Below are 24,468 nucleotides of genomic sequence, written 5' to 3' on the forward strand. Positions count from 1 at the left end.
TTAAAAGGCAGCAATATATTGTTAGATGCAGACATGAACTCGAAAATCTCAGACTTTGGTTAGGCTAGGCTTTTCAAAGAAGATGAAACACAGTGCACAAGTCGATTGGTTGGAACATTGTCAGTAAATTCTTTCGAGTATATTATTTTTTTTAGTCATAGATAAAAGGTTAGGCATCTTAGGCAACAATCTAATTTCATTGGGGTATTGCAGTGGTTATATGGCAGCTGAATGTGCATAGTGTGGGCGTTTTTCGATGAAGTTGGATGTATACAACTTCGGAATTCTAGTTTTAGATATCGTGACTGGAAGAAGCAGTACTCGCTTCCAGTATAGTTCTAAAATTTCTCAAGACATAGTAAGCAATGTAAGTATGCATTTTTGAACCTTCAAAGATTACATGACTACTTGAATTTAGTTAACTGAGCTAATAACAAAACGATCTCTAGAAAGTTTCAATCTTTGGAGATATTTACTCGTGGATATGAGATATTTACCTGTGAATATATGCAAGGCTATTATGTGAATATACACGCATGAAGATTGTTACATTAACTTAGAAAGTAGTAGCAGAGAGAGAAAAAGTCTCACGGACGCTTGTATACTGCTCCCTGCACAAAAACAATTGAAGTGCCTGAATTAAGAATAACTTCATGCTAACAGAAAACTCTTTCTGTTAAGTAATGTTTTCCCGGTATAATAAGAAAAAAAGATTAAATAAGGATCAAGCTTTATTACCATACCAGGTTTGTTCTTGCAATGAAGCAGATGTAGGGTTCACCTTTTCTGTAAAGGCAGCGTGTCTTGTTATCATATAAGCTCATTTCCAAAGATGATAACTGCACTGTAATCACAATAGAAGCAACTTTTATTATAGGTATTAGGTGAGTAAAGAACTACTGATAGAAGGTTTTATACTCTGGCAGAAGCGAATTTAGCAATGAGTAAAGAACTACTGATAGAAGGTTTTATAATCTGGTAGTATAAGGCCATTATCATATATGTAGAGACAATCAACATGGGTAGGAAAGTTGCCGTTCAGACGTTAATTAGAGAGCTGGGAAGAATGAAGTAGGCAAAATAGAAGGATACCTATTGTACTAACCCCATTTATTTTCTTCCCCTAACCACCTTTAACTTATCCAACTCGATAACAACTGTTAGGGGAAGATCTATAAGCAAAATCTGAACTGTTGGGGGGTCTAGCATTTTTCCCAACTCTAATGGCATGCGTTAACTGTCATGAATATTATAGTATATTTGGTTTAGTGGATTCTTCCTACTAGGACATTGAGTGACAAGAGACATGTTGGGAAATTACTCAGATTTTCCTATTACCAGATTTAAGAGAAAGCGTAATAAATACGCAAAAAAGGGGACACGCAAGATTTACATGGTTCGGCACAAACTTGCCTACGTCCACGGGCTGCTGCAGATCTTTCACTAAAGGGGAGAAATTTTACAAACCACTCTCAAAGCTTTTCACACTCAAACTCACAACCCAATCTCACTCTGAAAATTGCTCACAATTTTCTCTCACAATGACTTTTCTCTAAGCCTTTCTTTTCTCTCTCTTACTCTTCTATAAGAGGAGTTGTTTCTAGGATGAGATTTTCCTTAAGAGTTTGAGGTCTATTTATAGTGTTTGGGAAAACACTATGCACTAATATTTTATTACTGGTGGAGCCCGCGGTGGGACTCGCCTACATTTTTTCTCTCTTCTCATTTTTCGGTGGCATGAGAACTTTGACAAAACAGAAAGAGCCAAAGGCTCTTTCGGTGGCATGAGAAGGTTGACAAAACCGAAAGAGCCAAAGGCTCTTTTGGTGGCATACTTTACAATCTCTCACTTGAAGACTGATTTTAATCTATCTTCACATCTTGATCTCTGCAGCAGTTCTTCTCCGGCCTTGATATTATTACAGGCCAACTGAAGTTGAACACAGCTTCAGTTTGTCAGTAGTCACCGTCTTTATCAGCATGTCTGTCGGATTTTGAGCTCCACTGATCTTTTCAAGTTTCAAAACTCCATCTTCCAGAAGTGATCGGATAAAATGATACCGCATCTGTATGTGTTTTGTTCTGGAATAAAAAGACGGATTCTTCACTAGATGAATAGCACTTTGACTATCGCAATATAAGATATTGTCTTTTTGTTTCTTGCCTAACTCATCCAAGAAACTTTGAAGCCAAATCATTTCCTTGCTGGCTTCTGTAACAGCGACATATTCTGCTTCAGTTGTGAAGAGAGCAACTATCTTCTGCAGTTGAGAAACCCAACTCACTGCAGTACCTCCTAGGGTATAGACATACCCTGTAGTGTTCTTTCTAATATCAACATTTCCTGCTAAATCAGCATCCACATAACCTGTTAGTATTGTATCTCTACCTTTGAAACAAAGTGCTTTACCTGTGGTTCCCTGTAGATATCTGAGGATCCATTTGACTGCTTCCCAGTGTACCTTGCTCGGATCATTTATGTACCTACTAACAGCTCCCACTGCTTGAGCAATATCTGATCTTGTACAAACCATGGCATACATCAGACTTCCAATAGCTGAGGCGTACGGGACCTTCGCCATGTGTGCACGCTCTTCTTCTGTCTTCGGTGACTGTTCTTTGGAAAGTCTGAAATGAACACCTAAAGGTGTACCCACTGGTTTCGCATCTTGCATGTTGAACCTGGAGAGTACTTTGTTGATGTACTCAGCCTATGATAACATCAAAGTCCTAGACTTCGTGTCTCTCTTGATCCTCATTCCAAGAATCTGCTTTGCAGCGCCAAGATCTTTCATTGCGAACTGCTTTGATAATTTTTGCTTCAAATTTATAATCTCTTGCAGATCTAAACCTGCAACGAGCATGTCATCAACGTATAACAATAAAATAATGAAGCTATTATCAAACCTCTTGAGATAGCAATAATGATCTGCTTGGCATTTAGTGAAATCGTTGATGCCCATAAAGCTGTCAAACTTCTTGTACCACTGCCTGGGAGCTTGTTTTAATCCATACAAGCTCTTTTTCAACCGGCATACTAGATTTTTCTTGCCTGCCTTTATGAAGCCTTCTGGTTGCTTCATATAAATCTCCTCCTCCAAATCATCATGAAGGAAAGCTGTTTTTACATCTAACTGCTCAAGATGTAAATTCTCAGCAACTATAATTTTTAATACCAGTCTGATTGTAGTCAGTTTCACGACCGGAGAGAAAATTTTATTGTCGTCAATATCTTCCTTTTGCTGAAAGCCTTTGACAACCAACCTTGCCTTGTAGCGCTTGTTCCCATCATGTTCTTCTTTGATCCTGTAAATCCACTTGTTATGAAGAGCTTTCTTACCTTGTGGTAATTCAGCAAAGTCCCACGTCTGATTTAACATGAGCGAGTCCATCTCATCTTGCATAGCAGACTCCCACTTGACTGAATCCTTCACCTGCATTGCTTCGTCATAACACTTCGGTTCACCACTGTCAGTCAGCAACAGATAGTGCAAAGAAGGCGAATAACGCTGGGTTGGCTTAAGAATTCTGGAGGAGCGTCTCACTTCTGGCATGCTTGGTTCTTCTTGAACTGCTTCAGGGCTAGTCTGAACATCTTTTTCAGAAATCTTCTCAAATTCAGCAAATTCCTTTGTTTCAGCTTTTGTACTGGAGCTACTTGATTCTGTAGTTAATCTGTCTTTGTACATCACATTCTCATTGAATATGACATCTCTGCTTCTGATGATCTTCCGATTTTCATAGTCCCAAAATCGGTAACCAAACTCATCACCACCATAACCAACAAAAACACATTTGTTAGATTTGACATCAAGTTTACTTCTTTCAGCAGAATCTGTGTACATAAGAAATACAAACAAAAATTCTTAAATGCGAAAGATTTACCTCTTTTCTGCTCCAAGCTTCTTCCGGTATTCCACCATCCAAGGGAACTGAGGGCACGCGGTTGATTAGGTAGGCTGCTGTATTGATAGCTTCAACCCATAGAAACTTGGGCAAGCCGGCATGTATCCTCATGCTTCTGGCACGTTCATTCAAAGTTCTGTTCATGCGCTCCGCTACGCCATTCTGCTGCGGTATCATGGGAATTGTTTTCTCCATCTTGATTCCGTTATTTGCGCAAAATTCTTTGAATATACTGTCTTTGTACTCTCCTCCGTTGTCTGACCTCAACCGCTTTATCTTCATACCAGTTTCATTTTCTACCATAGTCTTCCATTTTCTGAAGGTATCAAAGACTTCTGATTTCTTCTTCAGAAAATAGACTCATATCTTCCTTGTAGAATTATCAATGAATGTGACATAGTACAGTGAGCCTGCAAGAGATAAAACTGGAGATGGCCCCCATACATCGGTATGAACCGATTCTAACCTTCCTATCTCGGGTGTCTTGCCAATCTTTGCAAAACTAACTTTCTTTTGTTTGCCAAAGATACAATCCTCACATAGGCCAACATCTACATTCTTCAGATCCGGCAGCTTTCCTTTTGATAGAAGTGTCTTCATCCCTTTCTCGCTCATATGGCCAAGCCTTTCGTGCTATAGGTTTGATTTTTCATCTGCATCTGTTACTGCAATGATATTCTCTAAGTTAGAGGTTATATAGAGAGTACCACTTTTCTTATCTTGAGCAATGACGAGTGCTCCTTTGGTAATCTTTCATTCATGACCCGAGAAGGTTGTACAGTAACCCTCTCCATCAAGCTGTCCCACAGAGATCAAATTTTTTCTAAGGCCAGGAATGTCTCACCCCTTGCAGCTCCATGTGGTCTGATTTGTCAATTTTAATCGGATGTCTCCCTTACCAATAATCTTTAAGGTTTCATCATCTGCTAAATGTACCTTTACAAAATCACCGCTGACATAGTTCTCCATGATTTCTCGGCATGGGGTGGAGTGGAAGGATGCCCCTAAATCAAGAATCCATGATTCAATCGGACTGTTAACGCTTAGAATCATAACATCACCTCCTTCCTCGGTCACGTTGGCAGACTCCTGTGCGCCGGTGTTTTTCTTCGGTGACCGGCACTCCCTCTTGAAATGACCCTTCTTGCCACAATTGTAGCATTTGAAATCTTTCTTTGCTGATCTAGATTTGCTCCTCCTAGATTTTAATCTGCCGTGATTTGAACTTCTTTCTGAAGTTCTTCCCCTAGACTCCGTGTGTAAAGCTGAGGAGGTTAAAGCTTCACCTGATTCTCTCCGTCGAATTTCTTCACTAAGAATCAGATCACGAACGTCATCGAATTTCAACTTGTTGCTTCCCGATGAGCTACTCACAGCCGTGACCGTAGCGTTCCAGCTTTCTGGTAGGGAAGACAAAAGGATCAACGCTCGAACTTCCTCATCAAACTCAATCTCAACTGAACTCAACCGGGTTGTGACTATGTTAAGTTCATTGAGATGTTGAGCTGTAGATGCGCCTTCCGACATTCGCAAATTGAACAGCTGCCTCATCAAGTGAACTTTGTTTGAGGCAGAGGGCTTCTCGTACATACTGCAGAGAGCCGCCATAAGACCCACCGTGGTCTTTTCTTTTGCTATGTTAAAAGCAACGTTGCGGGATAACGTCAATCGGATAACTCCAATGGCTTGTCTGTCGAGGAGAGCCCACTCTTCATCCTTCATGTCATCTGGCTTACTTCCTGAGAGAGGTTGATACAGCTTCTTCTGATACAGATAATCTTCGATCTCATCTTCCAAAAGCCAAAGTCCGCACTATCGAACTTCTCAATTTTCACCTTCCCTTCGTCTGCAGTCATCGCTCCCACTCGAATCTGACTTCCTCTGGATCGTTTCAGACAATTTTGTGAACCATCGTGTATTAAGACACCTCTGCCGACAAGTCGGTACCGCCGGTAAAATTTCACTATTCACGAAATTCACTATTCATGTGAATAGTAATCTCGTAAAAAATTATCAGACGTCACAACAGAGCTCTGATACCAGTTGTTGGGAAATTACTCAAATTTTTCTATTACCAGATTTAAGAGAAAGCGAAATAAATGCGTAAAAAGAGGGACACGTAAGATTTACGTGGTTCGGCACAAACTTGCCTACGTCCACGGGCTGCTGTAGATCTTTCACTAAAGGGAAGAAATTTTACAAACCACTCTTAAAGTTTTTCACACTCAAACTCACAACCCAATCTCACTCTGAAAATTGCTCACAATTTTCTCTCACAAGGACTTTTTCTCTAAACCTTTCTTTTCTCTCTCTTACTCTTCTATAAGAGGAGTTGTTTTTAGGATGAGATTTTCCTTAAGAGTTTGAGGTCTATTTATAGTGTTTGGGAAAACACTATGCACTAATATTTTATTACTGGTGGGACCCGTGGTAGGACCCGCCTACATTTTTTTCTCTCTTCTCATTTTTCGGTGGCATGAGAACTTTGACAAAACAGATGGCTCTTTCAGTGGCATGCGAAGGTTGACAAAACCGAAAGAGCCAAAGGCTCTTTTGATGGCATACTTTACAAGACACTTGTCTCTTGCCTTTTATATGTGTAGGAGGGGTCAAAAGAGAATGCATGCCGAATATACATTCGTTTTTTGGGGGGAAAAGTACTTTGCGTGTAGGTTTGAAAGAGAAGTGGAAGAGAAGCAGAAGAAAAAGAAAATAGGCCAGTGCACGTTAACCCAGAGCTATGATCCTTCTCTCCACTTAGTAGCACTGCTACACTCCTACTTAATCTAAAAGCAATAAGAAGTTGATGTTGATATAATGTGTACATAATTACAAGTTATTTGTTCGGGCATAAATGTTAAGCCCTTTTCGGCATAAATGAAGTAACTTTCGGGCAACCTATAGCAATATTGCATGCACTTCATTCCCGAGAAACTGTTAAGTGATGTGTACGTGCATTTCCATGCTGCTGGATATAATTCATGTTTGTAGACATAGTGTGACAAATGAGGAGGGTTTGCAAAATTAAATGGATGCATCTATTGAGATTCCAGAATTCATGTTTCAAGTGATTTATGAATAATTGAGAAAGTGGTGATTACCTTGTTCATACATGAGTTTTACATCTTCGATTTATTGTGGTTATCACAATTTTATCAGGATCTGCAAAATATTTGCATGTCATGATCGAGAATTCTTACTTCAAGTGATTTATAAATAATTGAGAAAGTGGAAAATCATTTTATTCATGCATATAAGTCTTTCGTATTCGATTACTTATGGTTATCATGTTTTCAAAATCAGCAAACAATGTGTATGTGATTATCAAGAGATCACCTTATTCAGATCATCAAGAGATCACCTTATTCAATTTCCCTATGATAGGCAAGACTTTCAAATCAAGTATGATCTATACAAGTTATGCATATCAGTAATCCATATGTTGGTCAATATATGTTGCCACCGAAAGCACATGGCAGCCCTTTTTTGACAAAACGAAAAAGGCACTAAGTTTTCTTTCTTTCGGTGATTGAATGACAGGAGAGGAGAAAAATATGCAGACGGACCCCATCGCGGGTTCCATCACTAATAAAATATTAGTGCATAGTGTTTTTCCAAACACTATAAATAAACCTCAAACTCTTAAGAAAAATCACATCCCAGAAACAACTCCTCTTATAGAAGAATAAGAGAAAGAAATCAAAGGCTTAGAGCAAAAAGTCTTAGTGAGAAAATTGAGAGAAATTTTCTGAGTGAAACTGGGAGTGTGAGAAATTTGTGAGTATTTGTAAAATTTCTTCCAAATAGTGAAAGATCTGCAACAGCCCGTGGACGTAGGCAATTTTGTGCCGAACCACGTAAATCTTACGTATCCCCCAATTTTACGCATTTTATTTTCGCTCTTAAATCTGGCACTAGGGAAATCTGGGTAATTTCCCAACAACTGGTATCAGAGCTCTGGTTGTGACGTCTGTCAAATTTCTGTAAGGTTACTATTCACATGAATAGTAAATTTCGTGAATAGTAAAATTTTGCTGGGGGTACTGACTTGTCGGCAGAGGTGTCTTAATATACAGTGGTTCGCAGAAATTATCAGAAACGATCCAGAGGAAGTCAGATTCGAGTGGGAGCGATGGCTGCAGACGAAGGGAAGGTGAAAATTAAGAAGTTCGATGGTGCGGACTTCGGCTTTTGGAAAATACAGATCGAAGATTATCTATACCAAAAAAAGCTGTATCAACCTCTCTCGGGAAAGAAGCCAGATGATATGAAGGATGAAGAGTGGGCTCTCCTCGACAGACAAGCCCTTGGAGTTATCCGATTGACGCTATCCCACAACGTTGCCTTCAACATAGCAAAGGAAAAGACCACGGTGGGTCTTATGGCAGCTCTCTGCAGCATGTACAAGAAGCTCTCTGCCTCAAACAAAGTTTACTTGATGAGGCGGCTGTTCAATTTGTGAATGACAGAAGGCGCATCGACAGCTCAACATCTTAATGAGCTCAACATTGTCACAACCCAGTTGAGTTCAGTTGGGATTGAATTTGATGAAGAAGTACGAGCATTGATACTTCTTTCTTCTCTACCAGAAAGCTGGAACGCTACAGTCACGGCTGTGAGTAGCTCATCGGGAAGCAACAAGTTGAAGTTCGATGACGTTCGTGATTTGATTCTTAGTGAAGAAATTCGACGAAGAGAATCAGGTGAAGCCTCAACCTCCTCAGCTTTACACACAGAATCTAGGGGAAGAACTTCAGAAAGAAGTTCAAATCACGGCAGATCAAAATCTAGAAGGAGCAAATCTAGATCAGGAAAGAAAGACTTCAAGTGCTACAATTGTGGCAAGAAGGGTTCATTTCAAGAGGGAGTGCCGGGCACCGAAGAAAAACACCGGCGCACAGGAGTCTGCCAACGTGACCGAGGAAGGAAGTGATGCTACGATTCTAAGCGTCAACAGTCCGAATGAATCATGGATTCTTGATTCAGGGGCATCTTTTCATTCCACTCCATGCCGAGAAATCATGGAGAACTACATCAGCGGTGATTTCGGAAAGGTACATCTAGCAGATGATGAAACCTTAAAAATTGTTGGCAAGGGAGACATCCGATTAAAATTGCCAAATCAGACCACATGGAAGTTGTAAGGAGTGAGACATATTCCTGGTCTTAGAAGAAATTTGATCTCTGTGGGACAGCTTGATGGAGAGGGTTATTGTACAACCTTCTCGGGTCATGAATGGAAGATTACCAAAGGAGCACTCGTCATTGCTCGAGGTAAGAAAAATGGTACTCTCTATATAACCTCTAACTTAGAGAATATCATTACAGTAACAGATGCAGATAAAAAATCAAACCTATAGCACCAAAGGCTTGGCCATATGAACGAGAAAGGGATGAAGACACTTCTGTCAAAAGGGAAACTGCCGGATCTGAAAAATATAGATGTCGGCCTATGCAAGGATTGCATCTTTGGCAAACAGAAGAAAGTCAGTTTTGCAAAGATTGACAAGACACCCAAGATAGAAAGGTTAGAATTGGTTCATACCGACGTATGGGGGCCATCTCCAGTTTCATCTCTTGCAAGCTCACTGTACTATGTCACTTTTATTGATGATTCTACAAGGAATGTGTGGGTTTATTTTCTGAAGAAGAAATCAGAAGTCTTTGATACCTTCAGAAAATGAAAGGTCATGGTGAAAAATGAAACTGGTTTGAAGATAAAGAAGTTGAGGTCAGACAATGGAGGAGAGTACAAAGACAGTAGATTCAAAGAGTTTTGCGAAAACAACGGGATCAAGATGGAGAAAACAGTTCCCATGACACCGCAGCAAAATGGCGTAGCGGAGCGCATGAACAGAACTTTGAATGAACGTGCCAGAAGCATGAGGATACATGCCGGACTGCCCAAGTTCCTATGGGCTGAAGCTATCAATACCGCAGCCTACCTAATCAACCGTGGACCCTCAGTTCCCTTGGATGGTAGAATTCCGGAAGAAGCTTGGAGTAGAAAAGAGGTAAATCTTTCGCATTTAAGAATTTTTGGTTGTATTTCTTATGTACACATAGATTCTGCTGAAAGAAGTAAACTTGATGCCAAATCTAACAAATGTGTTTTTGTTGGTTATGGTGGTGATGAGTTTGGTTACCGATTTTGGGACTATAAAAATCAAAAGATCATCAGAAGCAGAGATGTCATATTCAATGAGAATGTGATGTACAAAGATAGATTAACTGCAGAATCAAGTAGCTCCAGTACAAAAGCTGAAACAAAAGAATTTGCTGAATTTGAGGAGATTTCTGAAAAAGATGTTCAGACTAGCCCTGAAGCAGTTCAAGAAGAACCAAGCACGCCAGAAGTGAGACGCTCCTCCAGAATTCCTAAGCCAACCCAGCGTTATTCGCCTTCTTTGCACTATCTGTTGCTGACTGACAGTGGTGAACTGAAGTGTTATGACGAAGCAATACAGGTGAAGGATTCAGTCAAGTAGGAGTCTGCTATGCAAGATGAGATGGACTCGCTCATGTTAAATCAGACGTGGGACTTAGCTGAATTACCACAAGGTAAGAAAGCTCTTCATAACAAATGGATTTACAGGATCAAAGAAGAGCATGATAGGAACAAGCGCTACAAGGCAAGATTGGTTGTCAAAGGCTTTCAGTAAAAGAAAGGTATTGACTATAAGAATTTTCTCCCCGGTCGTGAAACTGACTACAATCAGACTGGTGTTAAAAATTGTAGTTGCTGAGAATTTACATCTTGAGCAATTAGATGTAAAAACAGCTTTCCTTCATGGTGATTTGGAGGAGGAGATTTATATGAAGCAACCAGAAGGCTTCATAAAGACAGGCAAGGAAAATCTATGGTGATTTGGAGGAGGAGATTTATATGAAGCAACCAGAAGGCTTCATAAAGACAGGCAAGGAAAATCTAATATGTCATTTGAAGAAAAGCTTGTATGGATTAAAACAAGCTCCCAGACAGTGGTACAAGAAATTCGACAACTTCATGGGCAGCAACGGTTTCACTAGATAGGAACAAGCAGATCATTGTTGCTATCTCAAGAGGTTTGACAATAGCTTTATTATTTTATTATTATATGTTGATGACATGCTCGTTGCAGGATCAGATCTGCAAGAGATTATAAATTTAAAGCAGAAATTGTCAAAGCAGTTCGCAATGAAAGATCTTGGAGCCGCAAAGCAGATTCTTGGAATGATGATCAAAAGAGACACGAAATCTGGGACATTGATGTTATCACAGGCTGAGTACATCAACAAAGTACTCTCCAGGTTTAATATGCAAGATGCTAAAACAGTGGGTACACCTTTAGGTGTTCATTTCAGACTTTCCAAAGAGCAGTCACCGAAGACAGAGGAAGAACGCCTCAGCAATTGGAAGTCTGATGTATGCCATGGTTTGTACAAGACCAGATATTGCTCAAGCAGTGGGAGCTGTTAGCAGGTACATGAATGATCCGGGCAATGTACACTGAGAAGCAGTCAAATGGATCCTCAGATATCTACGGGGCACCACAGGTAAAGTACTTTGTTTCAAAGGTGGAGATACAATACTAACAGGCTATGTAGATGCTGATTTAGCAGGAAATGTTGATATCAGAAAGAGCACTACAGGGTATGTATATACTCTAGGAGGTACTACAGTGAGTTGGGCTTCTCAACTGCAGAAGATAGTTGCTCTCTCCACAACTGAAGCAGAATATATCGTTGTTACAGAAGCCAGCAAGGAAATGGTGTGGCTTCAAAATTTCTTGGATGAATTAGGCAAGAAACAAGAAGACGGTGTCTTATATTACGACAGTCAAAGTGCTATTCATCTAGCAAAGAATCCGTCTTTCCATTCCAGAATGAAGCACATACAGATGTGGTATCATTTTATTCGGTCACTTCTGGAAGATGGAATTTTGAAGCTTGAAAAGATCAGTGGAGCTCAAAATCCGACAGACATGCTGACAAAGACGGTGACTACTGACAAACTGAAGCTGTGTTCAGCTTCAGTTGGCCTGCAATAGTATGAAGACCGGAAAGAGCTGCTGCATTGATCGAGGTGTGAAGACAGATTAAAATCAGTCTTCAAGTGGGAGATTGTTGGTCAATATATGCTGCCATCGAAAGCACATGGCAGCCCTTTTTTGACAAAACGAAAAAGGCACCGAGTTTTCTTTCTTTCGGTGATTGAATGACAGGAGAGGAGAAAAATATGCAAACGGACCCCATCGCGGGTCCCAGTACTAATAAAATATTAGTGCATAGTATTTTTCCAAACACTATAAATAAACCTCAAACTCTTAAGAAAAATCTCATCCCAGAAACAACTCCTCTTATAGAAGAATAAGAGAGAGAAATCAAAGGCTTAGAGCAAAAAGTCTTAGTGAGAAAATTGAGAGAAATTTTCTGAGTGAAACTGGGAGTGTGAGAAATTTGTGAGTGTTTGTAAAATTTCTTCCAAATAGTGAAAGATCTGCAGCAGCCCGTGGACGTAGGCAATTTTGTGCCGAACCACGTAAATCTTACGTGTCCCCCAATTTTGCGCATTTTATTTTCGCTTTTTTAAATCTGGTACTAGGGAAATCTGGGTAATTTCCCAACAAATTTCCCTATGATTGGCATGACTTTCAAATCAAGTATGATCTATTCAAGTTATGCATATCAGTAATTCATATCAAATTGTATTTATGATAGATTAAAATTTTAATATTTTCTCAAGGCCTAACATAACAAGTTCCTTTATACATACCCTTATATGGTCTAGTAACAACAAACAATAACTTTGATAGCTATTGTTTTGTAAAGATTGATGTACTCATTTATCATATTATCTAATCCACTAGTGTAAATATTGTACTAGTTGAGCTTTGGATCAACCCTTGGCTTTCGACCCTTCACAGACTCATAATAGATTGCTTGTAGAGCCGGCCTTTGGTGGCAACTAATTTGCCAGGAGGTGCTACATCTTGCAGTCACCCTTTTTACTTCTTAGTTATCTTGAGATAGTAATGATAAGATTTGGTTTTGTTCCAAAACTATGTTTGGAACAACTTCGTTAAGTACTAGTTCTGGACTTCCATCACAGACAAGTTTTATACTTTTTGAGAATATTATATGTGATTGAGGTGCCAGGCTTGACACGTGTGTGCGACTTCTCTCTTATACGTGTGACCATTGTTGTGTAACCCCGACTTTTTCTCCCATTGCAGTTCTGGGTCGTGACATTCTTGCTTTTAGTTCCCTTCGTACCCTCTCCAAGGGAAATATGGATGCTCCATTTGCTCCGCTCCTAGAACTCCTAGATATATTTTCTATCTGCATTTTGTACAATTCCTTATTCCCCACCCCTATTATAGTTTTAACAGAGTTAGATTAACATTCTCCTACCCTTAGATTTCCTATATTCTCTAAAAAAAATATTAAAATTTTTTGAAAATAGAGAAAGAGGAGAGAGGGGAGGCAGCTGCACTAGTCCGGCGACAACATACCCCAACTCTCCCTTGCTCTTCCACTACTTTTATTAATTAACAGAATATGAAGGATTGTACCCAATATATTCCTCATTCCTCAATAATAAAACTGAGAGGTAAATTAAAGATTCAAATCTAAATTGGCTAATATGAAAATTTTGGTGTAAATTTTAAAATACAATATATTTGAGGGGCATATCGGTCAAACCCCTAAAAATTAATAAATCATGATGCTAGTCTGGATTTTCCTCTTTCAAGATCAGGACAAGTCATTTCACCAAGGAAGAGATTACTCTCTTGTCATTGTAAGGGTCTATTTGATCGTGAGGTGAGTGGTTCCCAATGCTATTTTGTACATAAAAAGAATGTTGTTATTGCACTCTTGTACTCCATGTTACTACAGTAATCTTTCTCAAACTCTTCCTGTAGGAGTCCATGGTTGGCTAAACCTCAAGGGTCAATCTTTATAGTTGCTTCTTCATAAATTTCTTATTTTTTGCCTGTTTGATTAGATGCCTGATGAAAGAATATTTTTGGCTCTCACAAAACTCCTCGAGCCATGTTTTAATAGGGCACTCAATTGTTATATAGATCATCACATATCAATGCTTGTCTTCACGTGTAGAATAATTTTTGCCCTTATTGAGAGAAAAGTCTTGGGAGTTTTTTCTTCTTCTTTTTTTTCCGTTTTTTCTACTGTGGTAGTTGTGGTTTTGGGGGTGGCGGGGGGTGGGGAGGGGCACACTAACTCATAGTTATATAGTTTGACGACAAATCAAAACATGAACAAAAGTCTGAATCTATTCAAAGCACTTAATTCACTGAATGTGAAGTGTCAGTTTCTTGCGTGCATGAGATATTACTACTTCGGTTCCCAACAAGTATGACATCGCAAATTCTGTTTGTAGACCACAACTTAACATTACAACTCCTCTGCAGACATGGGAACACTGGAGAAAAGGAAGAGCATTACAGATTATAGACCCATTTATGGGTGAAAGTTTTTCAATCAATGAAGTTTTGAGATGCATTCGAATAGGATTTAAATGTGTTCAAGAAATACCTGCAAATAGACTTCATATGTCATCAATCTTTCTCATGCTACATGGTTGTTCAATGGCTCTTCAAGAACCCTTGCAGCCAAGACCAACTGCTGCCGGAATGGTTAATTCAACTGCATCGTTTAAACTAGCAGATTTTAACTCGGGTGAAGAATTTGCCAGTGAGCATCATTAACCGCTAGTTTATATATGTGATTGAAGTTCCCATAATTTTTAAAATCTTTTATCAGAGTTAGCAGTTTAGATGATAAAAGCATTTGAAGTTCATACTACAGAACCTGCAAATAGTCGCTCAATGCAATTCATTGAAATTATATGATTGAGACATTCAATTTCATACAAAAAAGTAACGGCTGTAGTCAAGAAAATGCTTTCCAAATAAAATGTTTTCTATTATATGGAATTGTTTTTAACAACATGTTAATGATATCATATCTATTTTGATACTAGTTAACCAAATTTTGCAACAATCCTCAATTGCACTGATGAGGATAGGCTTCTTGTTAACCGAATACTGTCAGAAGCAAAGAAAGGAGTCTGGGACATGAATTTTAACAGGCAGACAGCATGAGGTTATCTGTCCTGGTTATTTGAAAGAAAGGTCAGGTTGATCACAAGATGCCTCAAAGTTCCATAATGAGCAACCATCTTTGTTCCTTAAAGATGTGTAATTTATACTATTTACAACCTCTTGTAACTGTATGTTTCTGTAAATTGTGTTAGAATGTAATACATTGTTTATACTGATCTGCGAGTTAAAAGGCCGAATAAAAATGAAATACATGTACCGCAAAATAACTGTTGTCGTATTTTCATTCAGCTCTTCATCATAAAGTCTAACAAACTTTACTTCCTTGACTGTTTCATCTTAGGTATAAGCTGTGAACAATCTATCGTCTAGTTAGTTTATGAAACGGGTGGTTTAACAGGTACCAGCAGGCTATGGAACAGCTAAAGCTATACTATATTCAAAATAACAACTCAAAATCCTACATAGGTGATTCCAAACATCATCAATCTATCACATTAGATAAGCTGATTTTTCCTTTTTTTTTGGCACCAATAGAAGTTATTATTCTATAGAGAAGCACATGGCCTTACCAAGAAGAAGATGCAAATTCAACAGTGGTCATCCTTATATTGTAAAGCTTATTAGTATACAACTGAAGCCTGCGTATTATAAGATGCTTTGAAAAGTCATTATGTTAAAATGTAAAATTCATTAACGAAGTCATTTTCCAAGAGGGGAAAAAAAAGAACATCAACTGTCTTTTATTAAAATAGACTATATGTACAAGAACAGGTGGATCAAGCTCACTCTTTCGATCGAGATTAAGTCTCCCAACCACCTCGAGCAGCATAGGCAAATCCTAAAGTTGCAACTAACTAACAATTCATTCAATCGCTAATCAATTTTCCCAAATCATCAACCCCTCTTTCTAAAGTTAAAAAAAATTAAAAAATCCAGTTAAACTTTCCCTTGTCTCATTCAAGTTTCAGGCTTTTTCTACATTAACTATTCAATTTCCGACAAAACAAATTAGTAGGCATCAGCACAGTGACTAATGCGAATGTCCTGACATTAAATACCAAAATGATGAAGAAATTGTCCAAAGCAGTTCACAAATTAATATTATATAAGCCAAGATAAGCTAACTGAGAGAATTAAAATTAACGTATTGAATCAAGAAACTGAATGGGTTAAAGAAATTACCAATATTAACTTCATCAAGCAGCGCTAACAATGCCCGCACTTACATCGGCTGCAATTTCCCCAGACCTAAAATTACCGTAAAAACCCCAATTTTGGGCTGATGATCGTAATTATTTCAGGTGAAAATTATACCTTTGTCGTTGAATCGACAAAGATTCTACTCTGCTTTTTGTTTTTGTCATATTGGATATTGGACATCCAAATCTTCTTTAAATTTATCTATTAGACCCTCACATCTTGAAATTTCCAAATTAGACCCCCAATTCTTCAGTAAGTCGCTGCGGGGATGTCTTAACCTGGTCAACCGATCTCAACATGCTAGTGGTGTCATTTTTTTCTCACATTAGATACAAAATATATTTTATTAAATATAATTACAGTTGACCTCCACGTGTTTTCACTTATTGAAATTGTTGCATAATATCGTCATTCCAAACACTTCTAAATAATTGACCCCTACATGTTTTTACTTTTTAAAATTGCTGCATAATACCATAACTCGAAACAACATCAAATACATCCTTTTCAATATAAACTTATGCTTCCTTTTTTTTTTAAATGATGGTAGCTTTTTGATATGTTGGTAGCCCTTTGATATGTTGGTGAATTGGATTAATTAAGTTAATGGCTTTACGATCACTTTATTTTTTGCTTTTGGCCCATTAAGAATTAATAAGTCACTACTCACTAATTAAATTATTCGACGGTGTGACATTGTCTTATAAGTTTACATGTAGGGTATGTTTAGTTCGAAGACCCCATTATGGGAAAACCAAATTTCAAGAAAAAAATCATTTTTTTTTCCAGCCACTTCTCGCAATTGATTTTTTTTTTTTTTTGTTGGAGCAAAAACAACCCCAAATCCTAGAAAATCACTGTTGTCATTGTTTGGTTGGGTGTCTAAGATATAAAAAACATATAAATAAAAAAATATTTTAATTGTTTGGCTGGCTAGAAATATGGGAAAACATCAATATGAATCTTGTATGTAGTCACCAAGATGAGATTTACCCCACATAAAAAGACAAGAACTTCTTATACATAAGATAGTGGTAATTTTACCAACCAAATTGAATTTTTACCACAAGTAACGGTAACATACATAGCAGCAACGGTTGAATTTCATCCATGAACACGTATAACTAGAGAGCTATAGAGCATAGAAAATATTCACACCCATAAATATTGTCAATACTCATAATTTCTGCAAATATACTCATTTCTTATGGTCAGCCACAAAACTGAAGCATCGGAATGGGATGAAATCAAATGCCATTGCAATATACTAACACCATTAAGGATGTGCAAGAATTGAAAGAACAAGAGCAAGACGTTTTGGGGTTGTGCCAACTACCCAAAAAGACATTGCTCATGTTTCTTATGGTGTAATAGCGATCGTGACAGTAGCAATTCATACACATCACCTAATGAAGAGACTTCAGAAGAGAAGAATTCTTTGAAAATAAGATCTTTGAAGAATTAATTGAAAGAAGCAAAATATGAAATCTCGATATGGAAAAGATGTTTTAATTGGCCTTGTATTTTTCTCATTGTTTCAAATTGTTTTGACCATTGTAGTATGTAGTATAAAATTGTAATGATTTCAATGAAAATATTTCCCATTTTAAAAAAAATTGGGCTCGGTTTAAATCAAAGAATGTCACCCAATACATTGTATTTTGCATTGTATGTTGCTAAATTATTGGCCATCAATTACAATGCATATACATGTAGGTTGTAATATCATGCCCACCCATTATATAATTGCCCATGTACAATTAACAGCAACATAGATAGCATGATAACTTATTCAAAAATCAAAATAACTGAATAGCAGTCCTAATGCAGGAATGAATTATTTACACTATCTGAGCAAGTATTTGAAAACCAAAATGAGGCAACATAACAAAGCTCTCAAAGTAACAGATCATATTTCAGCACAATAACATACTAAGATATCAGAGCAAAACCTTAAAAAATCAATAGGGCAATTTTTCAGCACCAAATAAAACCCCATCATAGAAAAGTTCAGCAGAAAATCATATTGATCCATGAGATTAAAACTTTAACACAAAACCAAAGTGAAGTATAGTAGCAAAAGCTCACAAAATCCTTCGACAAAAAAACTAGTGAAATATTAGTTGATTGATCAAAAGCAGCACAAACAATTTGAGGTAAATTAGCATCCTGTACATTATCAAATCCACATTATCAAAAAAATTAGCATCCTGTAAATTAGCAATGTCAAAGGTTTGGGGAGCTAAGATCAAAATATTAAAGATTTTATAAGGGGCTATGATCGGAATAACCCTTATTAATATTATCTTAAGATTTTGGATGTACTAAGTTATGTCTTTGTCGGCTGCTACAAGCTCACATATTCAATACCCAAAGTTAATGAAAGGTCGGACGTACCCCGCATACAACTGAACTCCTTATATGAAGTATTTTTTTTAAAAGAGGTGTAACTAGGAAAGTATTTAGTGGCGACCACTCGAGGATTTATATATTTAATTCCTCAATTATGATGTGTATTTTATGAGTTTAAGAACATGATTAGCACTTGGCCTCTGTTTATCCATTTTTAAGCATCCACAGCAACTTCCTCAAAAAGCGTAGCTGTAAAAAGGCCCGTTCCTCCAGTTTAAGCAAGTCCTGATCTCGTTGAAAACAGCTACGACGAGCCTTACTTAATAAGAATCCACATTTGCAAAACTACTCCCATCTTGAGATTTGCAAAATTACCCTGAACATTGGGAATTTCTAACGCTTCTCATTCTGTTTGGGGAATATACTGGGTTTATACCCTTCAGTTCTGTCAGATGTTATGAAAATGACCCATTTACCCTTTTACTAATTAATTATTTCCTAATAACAATTTTAGATAATAAAAAAACCAACGTCTTTTTCCTCTGCTTAAACCCAGCTTCTTGCTCTGTTTCAACCCGAGTACCCATCTGTCTTGGCCTCCTACTACTTTCTTCTGCTCACTTTGTATGGATCAGCCATGGAATTCTCATTGTCATCATCGAGCAGTGAATCAAGTGATTGGTCAGTAGGGATGCAAACTAATCAAATATGGCTCGGATATGATACCTATTCGTATCCCCTTTAATAAGACAGATATGCCTCAGGTAGGAAATTTGATAATCATGTCCTCGGAGATAGGATACGGATACAAATACGCAGATATACATATAGAAACAAAACGGATATGACAAAACTAGATAAGATTGAAAAAATATATATATCTCATATGATACAAAGGAGTTCATTAATATGTTCATTATATCTAATGAACTAAAATTAGATCTCTTGATCATCAAAATTAGCCTCAAATTCGTTAATTTGGGAGGAAAACTGTTGCGACTATATGACCAACATATATATTTGGATATTTTGAATACGAATCCGGATACTTCACTACTTAACCATATCAATTATCATATATCCTATCGGATATTGATTTTAGTAACCATATATGCATCCTAACAAACACGGATACGGGATAAGGATATTTTCTCGGATACAAATATCTAGCATAGTTCATTACTATTACTGCAAATTGTACATCCAAAAAATTACATAACTTTACAATCTCGGTTAACACAAAAATAAAATCCAAAAAAGAACCAAATTTTTATCATCACAATCTAATAAAAAAATCCCAAACTTCATGATCACAATGAGTACGGCAAATTTTCACTTTAGGGCCCGTTTGGATGAACATAACTATTAGAAGTAAGAAGTAGATCAAAAATATAACTTCCTCAATTATAAAGTAAAAAGTAGCAGAAGTAGTACTTATTTTGTTTGTTTCATATATTTTTAGAAGTAGCAGAAATAGTACTTCATCATCTTCTTTTATTTACTTGTTTGTTTGGATAGAAATTTGCTATATTATTAAAGATCATCTGCCCTTGGTAAATCTCTAATTTAAGTGGACCCCACTTTTTATGCACTTCCCCTCTACTTCTGAGCTTTCAAGGGCGAAAAAAAATCTAGGAAGTATGAGTGTCATCTAGACGCCACATCTGCATTTATGGAAGTAGCTGAAATAGTCTTTTCGGAGAAACAAACATAATTTTTTGCTTGAATTAGGAGAAACTTCCTCTACTTCAGTTGCTTCTTTACAACTTTCGTGCAAACAAACAGGCTCTTAAAACAACAAGAATTCGTTCAATTACATAGTCCTGAATGTAAGCTACACGAAGAAAACCAAACCTAGGATCACAATACAATAAAAATTTTGTACCCAGAAGATAACCTCACTTATATGAAAGGGATCCATGTCTAGAAACTCAAAGCTTATGTAAAATTATTCAGATATTATTGTCGAAGAACCCCTAAACAAAGGGAACAGTCTTACTATAGTAATAACTGTAATTTTAATTCTCCAACGCAATAATGATATCAAGGAAACAGTTAAAAACAAACTTCGTTGCAATAATCAAATGAATAACTAATTAGCAGTAATCAGAACAATTATGCTCACTCCCCCAGGCAGGGACAAAAATAGACCTGCCTCCAATGATTCAATAACTTTAATCAGTGTCATCTATACACAAAAGAATCTTGGGGGATATGATGCATATATTCGACTTCAATCGCGAATGATTTCCAATGGTCTCAGCCGACCATGCTCAGGCAAGATGGCGGACATGAATAATTATTTGCTTGCAGGTTCTTGTTTACTCTTTAATTACCTGTTCTTTGTTCATGCAGCTTTATCTCCAGTTCTTGCTGCTTTTTCAAATATCTTTGTGCAGTAGATGTGACTATCTTCAGGAAGAAGTTCAGGATCATCAACCAAATCAGAGTGTTCCATACCAGAGTGAATGATAGATTCCACTGTTTTGCCTGATGAAAAGGGAGCAGAAGTTTAAAAATAAGATCAGGAGATGATACAAGCAATCAGGTCCATATAGCTGACGATGAAAATTTTTCAACTTTGTGTTAGCAGAAGCTTGTAAGTAGGGGTGGAAACGAATCGTATCAAACAGAATAATAGGATATCCGGATCAAATTCAGTTACATTTGCCAAATTCATATTTGGTTCAGATATCAAATTGGTTTTGAATTCAACTTGCTAGCATAGTTAGCTATTTGTTAACTATTCAAGAATATGTGAATAGTTACTGGTCATTGGTTCAAGAACCTATGGCCATTTCAACCTCTATTAATTTTATTTTGGGTCTTCTTTAAGAAACATATCCTCCAAACTGTTTTTCAATCAATTTTTCCCTCAATCTAATTGATAAGAGAATCTACAGTCAAAATATTTTGTTAACTAATTAGAATTAAAAAAAATCTATTATGCTGATTATTAAATGAATATTCAATAATCAAACTAATCAAGTGTACCTCTGGTTAGATTCTACTCGTTTATAAACTGAATACTAAAATCTATCATTTATTATTAAATGACCTATTGAACCGAATATAACCCCGAATATTTAGCCGAACAATTAACGAACCATGTGTTCGACTATTTGGTTTGCCTCCATCCCTACTTGAAAGGAACTATTGTACATATTTTGGGTGTTAGCCCCACAAATTCTTTTTCACAATCATTAAGTCAATAGCAAGACTGTCGTCTGTCAGAATGGGGATGCTGTATCAAGTATCATATCATTAATTGATGCAATTCTATATGCTAAATGAGAATAAGAAACCCTGGACTGGGCAAATGTTGAAGTTATACTGGGAATATTGGTGAAGATCAAATTCGTATCAGATGTGAAAATGATAAGTGACTTTATCCTTGCCTACCTTTTGTGCAGTATCTGGAACTGGTGCTGACATAAACTTCTGCTTGAGGTTATGTAATTTGGCAATGATGCTTGGAAGCAGAGAAGCAAATCCAGGAATGTGATCAAGCACCCAAATGAACTCATTCTCCACCCACTGAAAAAGTTGGTTATTGCAGACTGAGATGATAAAAACGGTCTGCAAAAGCATAAACAAATCACTAGTAATCACTAATCAGAAACAGTTATTAATCAAAGGGGAAAAGTGCATTAGTAGGCAAATCTTAATGTTTTCTCCAAGACATATATTCCACTAACCCAACCCGCAGAAGCAACAAATACAGGCAGAAACTATTGATTCCTATCTAGCTATCAACAAAACAAGCATTAACGGAGAACCAGCTTACCTGTATGTGAGTCTTAACTAATGCCTTTCCAATCACAGTTGCTAAAAAGAACTTCCAAAATGGGATCCCAAATTGCCCACACATGATACCAGCAAGGTCAAATAATGGATTTGGCACCTGATAACATGGAAACAACTGGAAGAATAAGACTCTTCTTTGATTGAATGCCAGGAAAATGAAGTGCAGTTTTCATTGTCAAAAGCACAACAGAAATTATCATAATGCAAGGTAACCTAATAAACATAGAAAGTTAAGCAACTAAGTTAAGATGCAAATTTTATAGTTATCTGTTGTCGACAAGGTTTTAAATTTCGGATATTGGGGAAATATCGGATGACCAAAATTCATATCGGATTGTGGATATCGGGGAAATATCGGGGATATGTGGTAAATATCGGAATGTCATAATGAATGTTTGCATACATAGTATAATGCATTAAAATGTAATCTCAACATATGTAATAAAATTTAAGCATACAAAATATGAATAATATATGTTTAGGATCACTAATCAACCTTCTAAAACAAACAAAAGTGCAAAGCAACGTCGCAACATTCGATCTGCTTTTAGGGCAAAATGGCATTTGATATAATGGGAAAATCTTGATATCTCACCCAAAAATTCCAAACACGGTATATTATTTTGTAACAAGCTATATAAAAAGATATATTGGTCCACATATCGGCTAACATATCGGCCATATCGGGGATTTATCATTCAAAATAGCCAAAAAGCGGTAAAGGATATTTAAAGACCATATCGGTTGCGGCAAGCCTTGTAAAAGGATATATCGGGGGATATATCGGGCCATGTCGGGGATATTTAAAACAATGGTTGTCGACATATATACATTTCAGAGGACTTTTCAACTTCAGGTTAGAACTAAATAATAATTTCATATATGAGCATGCACATCCATCTTACCTGAAAAAAGATTTACCCATTTTGAATTAACAGTATGAGGGAAAACTAGTCCAGCCAACAATAACAAAGACAATATTATCTTAATTGCAAAAGGTCATGACTATTGACTTGCATAAAGAGTACACAAATCCATAAAGTTCTGCGTTTTCCTCAAACTTAAAGATTTCTCAGTTTCAAATATCAGTTGTAGATACTTCAGCCTGTTTGTGTGAGCACGAACATACATCTGTGCATCTATACACACAAAGATAAGAATATTGTAGAAGGGCAAAGACCTAATAAAAGGAGCTGCTCTCTCACAAAACACAACAAGCTTCATATGACTTGCAGGGGCAATGGATTATATAACCGGTAATAGCCTGTTTTTACAAATAAAAAGAAAACTGAATTTGTTTCAATTGCCTTATAACTAAATCAATATTAACAGTGAATGTTTTTCAAGCCATCTATAACACTAGTGTGAACCACGTGCAAAGCACGGCCCTTTATTTTATTTTTTTTAAACACTGCATTATTTGATTTAAATTATTGTATGCTTAAAATTAGAAATCATATCTACTCCTCTATACTTAAACAAGGATCCAAGTTTTAATACATTTGATTTAGAAATCATATCTACTCCTCTATACTTAAAAAGGATCCAAACTTTAACACATTTAATTTGCTTTACTGTTTATGATGTAGTAAATTATTGTAGCATGAATAGTAACTTCAACTATGAAGGAGTAGATTTGATTTACTATTTATGCTACAGTAAATACTGTAGCATGAACGTTCTTAGGCTGCAGAGGATCCGGTTTGTTTTACTGTTCATATTATAGTATTTACTGTAGCACAAACAGTTATTCATTGGGTTCTCCTTTAGGTATAGATGAGTAGATACGTAACTTAAAATGGTTCATAAACCGATTCCTGTAACTGCATCAATGCATAAACGTGGAGGAAATAAACTAACCGAAGCAAGCAGGAGGATTGTAAAAAAGTTCAGATGTTGTGAATGGGTAAGAAACCAGCGTTTTATTTGCTTTAGTGATGCGCATATAAACCCGTCCTCTTTTGATGAAGTAGCATCGAATTCTTCCATGGCCTCTAATTTACTGCCTGATATACGTGCTGCAAGACATTTGTAGATTAGTTGGAAAGTATTTCAAGATCTACAGATCAATTTTGTACAGAAACTTTACTTAATGATAACTTATAAATAGTTATTTCATATAAATAAGATAAGA

The 24,468-nt window shown here is 36.9% G+C and overlaps 1 protein-coding gene and 1 long non-coding RNA gene across 3 annotated transcripts; both read right to left on the reverse strand.

Annotated features, from left to right (window-relative positions):
- On the reverse strand, positions 374 to 16,309 carry LOC109832220. 2 transcript variants are annotated; one of them, XR_002244663.1, is made up of 4 exons: positions 16,158 to 16,309; positions 14,446 to 14,556; positions 744 to 844; positions 374 to 611 (listed from the first exon to the last, which is right to left on the reverse strand). It is a non-coding gene; the product is annotated as an uncharacterized LOC109832220 (long non-coding RNA). The 2 variants fall into 2 exon arrangements; XR_002244664.1 differs by having other exon boundaries at positions 739 to 844.
- On the reverse strand, positions 20,466 to 24,386 carry LOC109834959 (vacuole membrane protein KMS1-like; the record flags this gene model as incomplete). Its single annotated transcript, XM_020402967.1, has 4 exons — positions 20,466 to 21,017; positions 21,930 to 22,106; positions 22,315 to 22,431; positions 24,195 to 24,386. Coding segments are annotated over 4 exons (648 nt in total), but the record flags the coding sequence as incomplete, so codon positions are not given.

This window comes from Asparagus officinalis, chromosome 3 (genome assembly GCF_001876935.1).
Source record: "Asparagus officinalis chromosome 3, Aspof.V1, whole genome shotgun sequence".
Classification (NCBI taxonomy): domain Eukaryota; kingdom Viridiplantae; phylum Streptophyta; class Magnoliopsida; order Asparagales; family Asparagaceae; genus Asparagus; species Asparagus officinalis.